This window comes from Marmota monax, unplaced genomic scaffold (assembly GCF_021218885.2).
Source record: "Marmota monax isolate L192 unplaced genomic scaffold, Marmota_monax_Labrador192_F-V1.1 WCK01_AAM20220418_F8-fsc00111, whole genome shotgun sequence".
NCBI lineage: Eukaryota > Metazoa > Chordata > Mammalia > Rodentia > Sciuridae > Marmota > Marmota monax.
In genome coordinates, this window is record NW_026695067.1 from 1,241,494 (window position 1) to 1,254,280 (window position 12,787).

Consider the following 12,787-nt stretch of genomic DNA (forward strand, 5'->3'; position numbering starts at 1 on the left):
TGTCCTTTGCAAATGTGATATGCTGTCTACTCATGTTTCATTGTTTTAAAATGCAGATTTGAAATAGTTGGCTATGGTTGTTCGACATGTGTGGGAAATACAGCACCATTATCAGAAGTGGTTTTAAATGCAGTAAAACAGGTAATATATGCGTATTGGCAAGATATCTTAGTGGGTTTTTAAAAAAAATTGTTTTGTTATTAAATTATAGAAAATATATATTATATTTCTGTAACCTTTTGGGAAGAGTAACTTGTGAATTTAAAACAATTCAAAGAACTGTTTCTAGGTTTTTAAAATAGTTCCTATAAAGAATTAGTTTATTTGCAGGATTTATAAAATTTGTGATGTTGTTTATTTTCTTGCTCAGTCTGTAATATTAGAGATTGCTTATATGATTATCCAAGTTTGTATTAGCTCTTGAATGTATTCATTTGTGCAATTCCACCCCCCCCCCCCCCCCCCCCCCCCCCCAGGGAGATTTGGTTACCTGTGGAGTTTTATCTGGAAACAAAAATTTTGAAGGTCGACTTTGTGATTGTGTTCGTGCCAATTATCTTGCCTCTCCACCCTTGGTGGTGGCTTATGCCATAGCTGGCACAGTGAATATAGATTTCCAAACAGAGCCTTTAGGTATGTTTTCCTTTCCCTGTCTGTGTGTGTGTGTGTGTGTGTGTGTGTGTTTTCCCCCTAGAAGTTATTTTTGAAATGTTTTGTGTACCTCCATTCTTTGATTTCATAAAGACTTAAAACATATAGTTAATAATTTCTGTGTTCATGTGAAGAAATGTAAAATATACAAGTCATTAATCCTTTCAGCTGCTTAAGACTGAAGCACCCTGTTGCTGAGTTATTTCCTTAGTTTCTGTGATAATGTCTTTGAAAAAGACATGAACATTTAAAGTTGTTGTTGTTGTTATTTCCTTAGTTTCTGTGATAATGTCTTTGAAAAGACATGAACATTTAAGGTAGTTGTTGTTTGTTTGTTTGTTTTTAAAGAAGAAACATGTTAAAATTTTTTAACCAGGTACTGACCCTACTGGCAAGAACATTTATCTACATGACATCTGGCCTAGTCGAGAAGAAGTTCATCAGGTGGAGGAAGAACATGTTATATTATCCATGTTTAAAGCACTAAAAGAGAAGATAGAGGTAAGAGTCTTGTTTGTTTCTGAAATAGTTTGATAAAGTCACAGTGTTCTTTTATTTCATGCATCTTACTTTCTGGCTAGAATAAAAATTTAAATTAGCCAGATACGGTGGCGAAAGTGTCTGTAATCCCAGCAGCTCGGGAGGCTGAGGCAGGAGGATCGCAAGTTCAAAGCCAGCTTTAGAAATTTAGTGAGGCCCTAAGCAACTTAGTGAGATGACTCTGTTTCTAAATAAAACATAAAAATGCTGGGGATGTGGCTCATTGGTTTTTGCCTCTGGGTTCAATTCCTGGCACACACACACACAAAAATAATAATAATAATTATGTTATTTTGAGTGAACAGTTTTTAATGAATTATATGGCCATTTTCTATCTGGAATTATTAATTACAAAGACAGTGCCTGGGATAGAATCGATTTTATTTACTTATTAGAAATATGTGGTGACCACTTAACATTTGGTATCCTGAATGTGGGCACACTTCATAGAAAACTGCCCTTGTTTGTCACTCCCATTCAGATGGCTCAGAAATCAAAAGAAGTAAGAGCAAATCTTGCTTTCACCAATTCCCTAGCCATTTACTTTACCTTTCTAGAACACCAGTGATGTCTTTTTAAAGTGCCTTTTCAAGATGTTTTTATCACCTGTAAGCAAATTCAGATACACAAAAATTTATAAACAATATGAAATAAGGCAGAAACAAACAGCAAATATTTGTTGGGGCCTTACTATGTGTCAGGTACTCTTCTAGGTGGTTGGAATACATAGTGAATAAAGCAAAATTCTCATGAGGCAGACAGTGAACTGTAAAGAAAATAATTAGGTAAATTGTACATTGTGTTAAAAATAAGATCTATTAGAAAAACATCAAAGAGAATCAGTTCTTCAAATTTGGGAAATAGAATGCAGTGTTATATAGGATGATTGTAAAGCTAACATTTAAGCAAAGCTTTGAAGAAAGAAAATGAATCTGCCATATAACTGAACAAAGATAAAGACTTTTCAGGTAGAGGAAAAGTGTAAAAGCCTTACAAAGGGAACTGTGGTGAGTACAGTGTGACTAGGGCATAAAGAATAGGAAGGATGGTATAGGATATGATGTCAGTGGGAAGATGAAGCTCCAGATCACCTAAGAAATTTTAGGTCATTAGAAGAAGAGCCTTTGACCCTAAGAAGGAGAGCAATGGGGGAGGTTTTGAACAGAGGATCACTTTGATAGCAGAGTGAAAATATTTTGTGGGGAGAGTTGGGTAAGGAGGATAGAATCAGAAAGACCAGATGAAGGTAGTACAAGGTATAAAAAGTGTTGATGGAATGGATCTTTGAGGTAGCAGTAGAAGTGGTAAGAAATGGTGAAATTTTGGATATAGTTTAAAGGCAAGACCAGTAGGCGGTGATAGGGGACAAATATATTCTAAAAATGTGGAAGTTTTTCTTTGTGATAACATTCCTAGAGATTAATAGCATATTTAATCTTTCTTTTGCAACATGTGTAGATCTTTATTAATTCTTAAGCTTTGGGGGACTCTATAAAGTCTTTTTGTTCAGTTTAAGTTGAAACTTAATTATTAATGTATTCCGGAGAACCTGGTGGGTTGGAATTTGATAGTCTTTATTCATTCTGTCAAAAATGTCATGATTTTATAAAATGTACTATGTTAGCTTTCTAAATAGATAAGGCTTTTTTCCCCCCTCTTTTTCAACTGACCTAAGTATTACATTAATCCCTTGAACATTTTCCTAAGTCACTTTCTGACTTTTATCTTTGTTTTGTTAATCAACCCAAACTATATTCACAGATAGGAAATAAGCGGTGGAATTTTTTAGAAGCACCAGACTCAGTTTTGTTTCCATGGGACTTAAAGTCTACCTATATCAGATGTCCTTCATTTTTTGATAAACTTGTAAGTACTGTTTTTGTTTGATCTTTTTAAAGATTGTTATAGACTAAAAAAACCTTGTGAAATATTAAATGCTTTGAACTTTTATACCTTGTAGACCAAAGAACCAGTTGCACTGCAGCCTATTGAAAATGCCCATGTCTTATTATATTTGGGAGATGCTGTTACAACAGATCATATATCACCTGCTGGTAGTATTGCTAGGAGTAGTGCTGCCGCTAAGTATTTGACAAATAGAGGGTATGTATACATGGTTTTGGGTGTTTTTGTTTACCTTCTTTTTACTGATAAAGAGGCTTATGCTGTGTTCTTTTATCCAGTAAGTAAATATTTTCTTAGGTAATTGTTAGTATCTGTGACTTAAGAACTGGGGGAAACCTTTACACCAGTCTTTGCTTATAATTTTAGAAATTGAAATTGCTATTTTAAATTAGGTCCATACAGTCTAAATAAACAACTGATAAACAAGATATTTCTTTTTCAGAGCTACTTTGTTGAAGTGTCACCTTCATTTAACCTACCAGATGAGGCCTAATCATTTGGTTCTAACCAGCTTCCCATTATTGCAGTACAATAAATGTGTGTTTTATGAGCTATAAAATGTACATTCATGAGGCTAGGGTTGATGGTTATTAAATCAAAAGATAACTTCTTTATCTATTTATTTATTTATTTATTTTTAGTTGTAGTTGGGCACAATACCTTTATTTTATTTATTTTTATGTGGTGCTGAGGATTGAACCCAGGGCCTTGCACCTGCTAGGGGAGTGTTCTACTGCTGAGCCATAACCCCAGCCCCAAAAGATAACTTCTTGATCCTAAAATTTTATAGAAACAATACATTTGAATGTAAAGGCCATTTATACAGGAAATACAGATCTAAAACTGGAAGATTTTATTTCTATATGATAATGATGTAAGTTACTCTGTTATACAACTGTTTTGCCATCAGGGACAGTTTTGCTAAAAGTAAACTTTGTAATACTGGTTTCTGATTAGCTTTTGGATGCTTGTATGATGCTTGAACAATTCAAATTGTTCAAGTGTTTTTTTTTTAATTGAAATATCTGATAAAAATCAGGGCTATATAACTTGGTTTGACCTGTAATAATAATACATTGCTTTTATTACAGAGTGGTTACAAATTAGTTTTCTTGGCTGGGAAGTAGCTCAGTGGTAGAGTGCTTGCCTACCTAGCATGTGTAAGGCTCTGGGTTTAATCTTCCAGCACTGCAAAAGAAAAGAAAAAAAAAATAACTCAGTTTTACACTTTTAAAACGTATTATGAATTCTTGAGTACATTTAATTCAGTAGTTCTCATCAGAATTTTCTAAAAAGACACCCAAATCCCTACCACTCCCATCCTGAACTTAGAAGTTTAAATGTATAATTTTATGTACATAAAAGACCAAATGAGAGGCAGATAAAAGTTGTTGTTGAAGTACTTTTGTCCAGTTATTTATCTTTTAAGAAAAGTCATTTATATAGTTAAAAGTAAACATCCCTAACACCCACATTGTGGGGGTGTTTTTGGTGGTTGATTTTTTAAAATTTTATTTATTTATTTATTTATTTATTTTTGGTACTGGAGATTGAGCTCAAGAGTGCTTTATTCTTTCTTTCTCCCCCCCCCCCCCGTTTTTTTTTTTTTTTTTTTTTTTTTTTGGAGACAGGGTCTTGCTAAGTTGCTGAGGCTGTTTCAAACTTGTGATTCTCCTGCCTCAACCTCCCTAGTTGCTGGGATTACAGGCATGCACAAGTGTTCTCTGCTAACAGGGAGTTTGACTTTATAAATGTTTTCAGCTAAAAAATGAAGAAGGAATGATTGAATTTAGTATCATTGCGTTTTCTAGTCAATCTATACAATGATGATCAGTCACTGATAACATTCCAGGAAAAGACAATTGGATATAGTGTGCCTCCCAACCAAAGTACATATAACCTATGAAGCATTGTTTCCAAAAATTAAAAAACCTAAATCTTATTGAGTCACTGGATCTGACGTCTGGTTTACAAGAAATAAGAGGACAGAAAAACATGTTATATGATACCATTGGGTTACAGTCAACATAGTCTAGACACAGAAAACTATATAGCAAATGATCTAGTTTCTTTAGATAAAATACAAGGAAGGAGTTGGCAGGGAGGGAACATATAAATTATAACAGACTTGAAACCAACTGAATACATTTGTAAACTGTACTTACATGCTGATTTGAACAAACCAACTTAAAATAGTATGGAGGGCTGGGTTGTGGCTCAGTGGTAAAGCACTTGCCTCACGTGCATAAGAGCCTGGGTTGATTCCCAGTGCTGTTTTTTAAAAAAAAGTTGGGGAAAAATCAAGGACATTTGACTATTGACTGATATTTTAAAAAATTATTTTGAGTTTTTTTTTTTAATGAGGCTTAAGGATGACATTTTTTTTAAGTGTAGATGGACGCAACTTCTTTCTCTTTTTCTTTTTTTCTCTCTCTCTTTCTTCCTTTTTTCTCAACCCCAGCCCCAAGGATGGCATTTTTTAAAAGAAGCCAAATGTTTTTTAGAGAAACATTGGAACATACAGTTAGAATATAATAGAGTTTTGCTGAAAATGAATTTACTAGGTGTGATTATAGAGGAAAAAGGAATCTATGAATTGTTTATTATAGGTTGGTGTTAGGCTCATAGATATTTCACTGTTCTGTTTTCTCTATTTTTGTAGTTGCTTGAGTTTTTCCACAATTAAAAAAAATTTTTTTTTAATTAAGTTTTACATTTCAGTAATGTGTGGTTATTTTCCATTGGAGTAAAAACTGACTTTTATAATCTTTTTGTAGCCTTACCCCTCGTGAATTCAATTCTTATGGCGCCCGAAGAGGTAATGATGCTGTGATGACAAGAGGCACTTTTGCAAATATCAAGCTTTTTAATAAGTTTATTGGAAAACCAGCTCCCAAAACAGTTCATTTTCCATCGGGACAAACGGTAAGGATATATACAAAGTATTGAGGCAGTTGCTCACAAAAATCAAAATTTGTATTAAAGAGGTTGTGTCTATTTAATCTACAGCTAGATGTATTTGAAGCTGCAGAGCTGTACCAGAAAGAAGGTATCCCACTGATTATTTTAGCAGGAAAGAAGTATGGTTCAGGAAATTCAAGAGACTGGGCTGCCAAAGGACCATATTTACTGGTACTGATTTTTAAAATTTATTTTCATAAGCTTAAAATAAATTTTAATATTCCCCTTTGTCAGTAACATCCGCCAGAGTTTATTTAGCTTATTTGGGTGACCTCATGTTGATGGGTTTTTTTCAGCGATTTCAGATCATATTTTGTACTCATCTAGTTGTATTAAATACTTTGATTTTTATTAAACCTACATCCTATGTGAGAAAGTCAGTATGACAGAGGGAAAGGAGATCCTGTCTTAAACTATGGCCATATAATAATTATTTATACCTATTGATATTTGTACTTTGCTACTTTTCATTTAATTTTCACTGATTTGCTCTATCAAAGGTTAAGAGACTCAGAGGTAGTAGATCAAATTTCTCTCTCATCCATGCATGAGAATACATGTGTAAACTATATTCTCTCTGTCTCACACACACACCCCTCCCCCTCAAATATGAGATGATGGTGCCTGGCTATCTGCTTGGAAGACATTTTTCTTTAGATGGCTTCTTTGTTGCAGGGCAAGTAAGCACTTTGCTTGAGGTAATCATTATGTGACGTGTGCTTGCTGCCATTTCATATTTGAAAGTGCTTCTTTTTATAGCTGTAATTGTAAAACAGCTGGCCAAAGTGCAGTCTTCATAGCCTATTATTCATACTTCATTCTTTTTGAATCTTTAATCTCTTCCTTAAAATGTAAACACTCTAAGGAATTGTAGGAATAAACCAGATTATATTTAAGTATTACAGGTATAGGTTCCTTGTATTCTAAAAAAATTTTGTCATATTTTTTATATTGAAGGCTTGGCTTCCCTGATGTAGTAGGTGATTCTGGCTCTCCATTCAGATAGACATTTAAAAACTGGGTATGATCTGGATTTTGTCTATTAGTAGGTCTTACATTGGATGATAAACTAACTTTGTCATTCAGAAGCCTATATGTCATTATCTGTTTGAGGCCATTCAGTTTCTTCAAGGAAAGAGACTTAATTCAGAATGCAGACATCAGCTTAATCTCCATCTGGCTTTCTCAGGCCAGCCTTCCCCTATGCTCACGTGTTCTTAGCAGGGGTGAGTCCTCCCAAGGGGTGAAAATTGCTTTGTAGGTGGTTAAAAACATTAAAAAAAAAAAATGCTGTTTTCATGTAAAATACAGATAAACATAGTACATAAACAAATACACAGAATGTTTGCCGTGTTAAGATTTTGAAAGGAATGGGGGAAAGATGGAGGAAGTTGTCATTAAGTGGGAAAATCTTAAGAGGCTCCTTAGACAATAATGGAAAAAAATTATAGAGCCTCCCTAATTCATTTTCTCCAAAGATTAAACATTTTACTTTTATCAGACTGGGGATTGAGCTAGGGATCGTACTGCTTTTTGTACACTTTTTAACCAGTACCTCAATGTTCTGAAAGTTCCATATATCTCTAGTCTCAAGACTTCCTTGAGCCCTGTTTACAGACTGACTTTATTGAGATCACTCTCTAATTTTATCATGCTTCAGTATCAACACTATCTGATAAATCAGTTGCCTATTTCTGTTTTCTAAATATTTATAGAATTTCCTCATTCCCTTTGTTGCTATATGAGTTTAGATCGTTATTTAAATGGCATTTCCAGAGAGAATGTTAGTGAACATGTTAGATCCATCATGTTTAAACCGAAATCCTCCTTAGGAGTCTACATGATGTCAGAGTAGCCACCTATCTTCTGTAAATAAAGGCAAAATATGAACTTTTATTAAAAATTCTTATGTGAGTAACTCCCTGAGCTCTTCCTATATGGTAGGCTGTCAGTGCTTAACCCTGAAGTGGCAGGGGTAGGCAGAACAACAGGGACCTTTTAAAAAAGGGAAGTAAGGAAGTAGGGGGCAAGTAACAGCCATTGAACTCAGAGGCACTCAACCACTTATCCACATCCCCAGCCCTATTTCATACTTTTTTAGAGACGAGAGTTGCTTAGTGGCTCGCTGAGGCTGAAGCTGGCTTTGAACTTGTGATCCTCTTGTCTCAGCCTTCCATGCTGCTGGATCACAGGCATGTGCCACTGTGCCTGGCTAACAGGGTACTGCTACAATTAACTTTGACCTTTTCCTTCTTTTTTTTTTTTTTTTTTTTTTTTGGTGCTGGGGATTAGAACCCAGGGCCTTACGCATGCAAGATAAGCACACTACCAACTGAGCTATATCCCCAGCCCAACAATTAACTTTGATACAACAACACTGACCTCAGTATAGGGTATTAGGTCAAAAGTATTTACAAAAAGTTCCAAGAAGATATTTTTATTTTAAAATGCTCAATAAATCACCTTTTAGAAATGATTGGAGGAAATAACAATGTACATTTGTTACAGGGTGTGAAAGCTGTTTTGGCTGAAAGTTATGAAAAAATACACAAAGATCATTTGATTGGAATTGGCATAGCTCCACTTCAGTTCCTTCCAGGAGAAAATGCAGATTCCTTGGGTCTCTCTGGCAGAGAAACATTTTCTTTAACATTTCCTGAAGAACTGTCTCCTGGAATTACATTAAACATAAAGGTATTTCTAAAATTTTCAAATATATTATTGCACCGTATACTCAAGTAAATGGTTGTAAATTGAATATGGAAAGAGTTATAAATAAGGTACTGTCAGTTAGTGTATATAAGTCCTAGTTTAAGATGACTGTTTCCTACATTCTTAAACTGGGTAAATACAGTTTATGTTCTCTGAAGAAAAGTAGAAAGGAACTGAGTGCTTAGTCTAGATAAAAGACATGGAGGGAAATCTTGACTTCCAGTTACATGTGCCAACTTCTTCCTATTTTTTCAGCTTTCTCTCTTGATCTAACTTTAACCCAAAATGAAGGCAGAAGTTCAGGGTTAGAATAGAATTTTACCTCTAAAGGGAAAAAGGCAGAGTAGTAGACATTACATGCAATGAATAACTTGGTGTAAAATGCATATTGATAATGAGTAGGAATTTTCACAAGTTAAAATCTAAATCATTTGATTTAGTGTTCTCAGTAGTGTGATACTTGTCATTTAGAATTAGTAATGAAAATACCTGTTTTTCTACTTAACTGTGAAGCCTGTAGTCAGATAGTCAGGTGTTTTTCAAGCAACAAAAGGGTTTTAGGCAGTCTGAATTTATGAAATTAGAACCAGGACAGTCAGACAAAATGTGCCAAGTAGTCATTGAACCTGAAGACAAATGATCTTAACTACTACTTTGAAGATTTTACCACTCACATTAGATGTTTTTCTTTGTTTAAAGACAAGTACTGGAAAAGTATTCAGCGTGATTGCTTCCTTTGAAAATGACGTGGAAATAACATTGTACAAACATGGAGGATTATTAAACTTTGTGGCACGAAAATTCTCATAGTATCTACTCACCGTGGATGTCTTTGATAACTGGTAACTGCAAACCTTTTGTGCTGGACCCAGGAATCCTTGCCATGGAGCTGCAGATAGTCCCAGTATACTCACTTATTTCATCCATGGATGTAAATGATTATGAATCAACGTAGTGACTGAAATGAAATCTTCTTGATTTTAAATAATATACGAATGGTGCTATTAACATTGCTAAAATCAATGTGTGGAGTGTGTTGTGGAAGAGACCTGTAAGTATGGGTTGGGGGGGGTGCGAATATTTTATCTCAGACCATTTTGTAAATAAAGGCAGAATTTGAACTTGTGTTAAAAGATTCTTATATGAGTAATTTCCTGAAGTTGTTTGTTTAGTTTTGCACCTATAAAACTGTACTACTGTTTGTTGGTTTAAGAGTAGCAGATTGAAATGAGAGAAACCAAAGTAGACTCTAAAATAGTGGATATTGGAAATCTGATTTATTAATGGACTTTTTAAGTATAATAATTCCTTTTCAGAATTGAGCTGGACACAATTGGCATTCCTACTTTGTAATATAAGCCAGGTTTATCCTTTGTCTCAACAACAAGGAATAGAACCTACCCCACATGAAATCATTCTGTCCAGCCAAAGTTTCCTCCACATCTGAAGATGGACCATTGCAGAATATAAATGATTATATGGCACACTGTATTTACAGTGAAAATATGAATTGTCTTGATGCAGCCCTTAATTTTTCAGTAATTTGCCACTGTGCCCCTCCGGCAAGCCTCAGATGACATTACATTAATTGGATGAGATCATTTTGCTCATCTTATGTGATACTCTTACTTCTGTTACCTACTGTAGATATCACCAACTGACATTCCACATTCATTTTATGGATGCTAAAGAGAACTTGAATCATTAAACTCTAGCTTGATTTCCTCTAGACTTTTAAATTATCCACCCTAAATTATATGGGTGCTCACCCCTAACCATTTTTTAAATGTTAATACTTCTTAATTTTTTAAGTTGACTTTCTGTCATTTCAAATTATTATTTACTTGGGATGTATGATTCTATTAATTTTGTTATGGTTTGTTTGGTTTTAACCAAAGTGGACCATGAGGATAAAACACTTAAGTTGTTGCTGTCTGAGTATTAAATATTCTCAGTATGCACGTTTACCATATCACATCAAATATTCTGTCAACAAGGTTATTTGGTAACTTTTAAAAAAAGGTTGGATAATTATTTTCAGAAAATCCTGCACCATTTTTTAAATTAAGAAATTAAGCTTAGCAAAAAGTTAATTGTAATGTTTTTTTTTCACATGAAGATCTTTATATGACCTAGTTAAGTTGCATTTCAGAATTAGCTTATGATGCACAGAATAAAACGTTACTGATTTTAAGCTATAATGCTCAAACGAGTAGGTGAAGACCACTGAGAACTTTGCACAGAATCAATCATACAGTCTTTTGAAAATATTTTGCAAATATATATTTAGTCAATAAGTTGAGCTAGATTTTGACAAAACAACTTCCCTTGTTTATTTAATTTTTTATAAACATTTTTCTTGGTATTTTCAAATCATATTGTGTTCTTGATATATGCTATATATGTCAGTGCATGTGTTTTCGATTTACCTAAAAACATGAGTTAAGAATGGAGAATTTACAAGTTGAATGTTAAAATATCTGTTACATGCTTTGAACTAGTAATTCCAGATTGTGTGTGAGGGAAAATATAAATTTTTAAGGCATACTCTATGGTCAATGGGCAGAGTTATGTATATCATCAACAGCTGATCCAAGAGTTGATGATAAAGCTAGCTGGCTATTAATTAAAACATTGGCATATCCAGTCTACCTAGTCCAGTAATGATACAAGCATATCTTGTATTTCAGGAACAAAATGAAGCTTAACTCTTGCTTATATTCAATAAACCATAGGGCTTGATAAGCATGGTTTTAAGTTGGGGAGGAGTCAGAAATACTAGCGTGGATATCTTATAATTCTGCCATTAGCCAAATGCTGCAAAAATGTGGCATCTATTGGTTTTTATTATTTTATGTACCTCTTTTGTTGACTATATAAGTAATTTCATGTTACCAAAAAAATATTGTGTAAAAGAAGTGTAATAGGTGTACAAGAAAGCAAATCAGTATTACGTAAACTTAAGTACAATTTCAAAAGTTATTAACCAACAGCAGCATTTTTTTTTTAATCTTTAAAAACTTTATGCTACATACTATCGCCATTTTTATACCTTTGGGTTTTGCTAGTCCTATTAAATGAGTGAAAGTGTCATCCAGCCACTGAATTGCCATTGTTATTTATACTTAAAAGGTTCCCAGGGTGACAGTTGTTATTATATCCTGTTTTATCTTTATGCTGACACTTGAATGAGAGGTAGCAGAAACCCTTTCACCAAGTTACTTGGATTTTCACTGGTAATTGTACTAAACTCTATAAAGCTAAGAGCTAAATTGGAGTCATGGGTAACAATGTGTGCATTTTGTCTTCACAGTGATGAGTGACAGGATGAGGAGAAATTATTTGACTGCCATTTTTCTATGGTTGAATTAAAGGACACCCCCTTTTTTTTTTTTTTTTTTTTGCCTTTAGGTTTAGGAAAAGATACTAGGATACTGTATGTTGTTGGCCTTATCTTAGTTTGATTTGGAGTATAAAAAGTGGGGGGGAAGGGGATGGACTTTGGCTTTCTTAGTGTTTTTTTGTTTTGATTTTTTTCCCCCTAAAGTGTGACAGTGCTGATGTTTCTATCAATTTTACACACAATATGTGGCTATGGAACCATATATCTCATGTATCTATAAATCATTGTCTATTATTTAAAAGCCAACAAAACAGTATAACAGTTTTAAGTTCAATAATGTTAAGTATTGTATAGAAATATATTGGAGGCAAAGTTCAGTTGATGACAATTGTGTATATGTTACTGATGCTGTAAATTATTTTTAATAAAGAAAATTGTATTATCACATTTGACTCATTATAAAGTAATTTTGTAGTAATTGAAAATAAAACACTATGCAAAAAAAAAAAAAAAGACATGCTAGGCATGATCGTGCATATGTATATCTCAGTTACTCCAGAGGCTGAGGCAGAGGATCACAAATTTGAGGTCAGCCTCAACAACTTGAGTCCCTGCCTCAGAATTTTTAAACAATTTTTTAAAAGGCATGGGGATGTAGATCAGTAGTAGAACACC

At 33.9% G+C, this 12,787-nt stretch overlaps 1 protein-coding gene across 1 annotated transcript in view; it reads left to right on the top strand.

The window, feature by feature from the left end:
* Window positions 1-12,575, top strand: part of Ireb2 (iron responsive element binding protein 2) — a 53,808-nt gene extending 41,233 nt beyond the window's left edge. The window contains exons 14-22 of the mRNA XM_046428017.2: window positions 57-141; window positions 477-633; window positions 1,028-1,152; window positions 2,953-3,057; window positions 3,152-3,294; window positions 5,874-6,021; window positions 6,106-6,228; window positions 8,566-8,751; window positions 9,469-12,575. Of these exons, the coding sequence (XP_046283973.1) occupies window positions 57-141; window positions 477-633; window positions 1,028-1,152; window positions 2,953-3,057; window positions 3,152-3,294; window positions 5,874-6,021; window positions 6,106-6,228; window positions 8,566-8,751; window positions 9,469-9,579 (1,183 nt within the window). The 3' untranslated portion in view covers window positions 9,580-12,575. The remainder of the gene's footprint in view (window positions 1-56; window positions 142-476; window positions 634-1,027; window positions 1,153-2,952; window positions 3,058-3,151; window positions 3,295-5,873; window positions 6,022-6,105; window positions 6,229-8,565; window positions 8,752-9,468) is intronic.
* The last annotated feature ends 212 nt before the right edge of the window (window positions 12,576-12,787 follow it).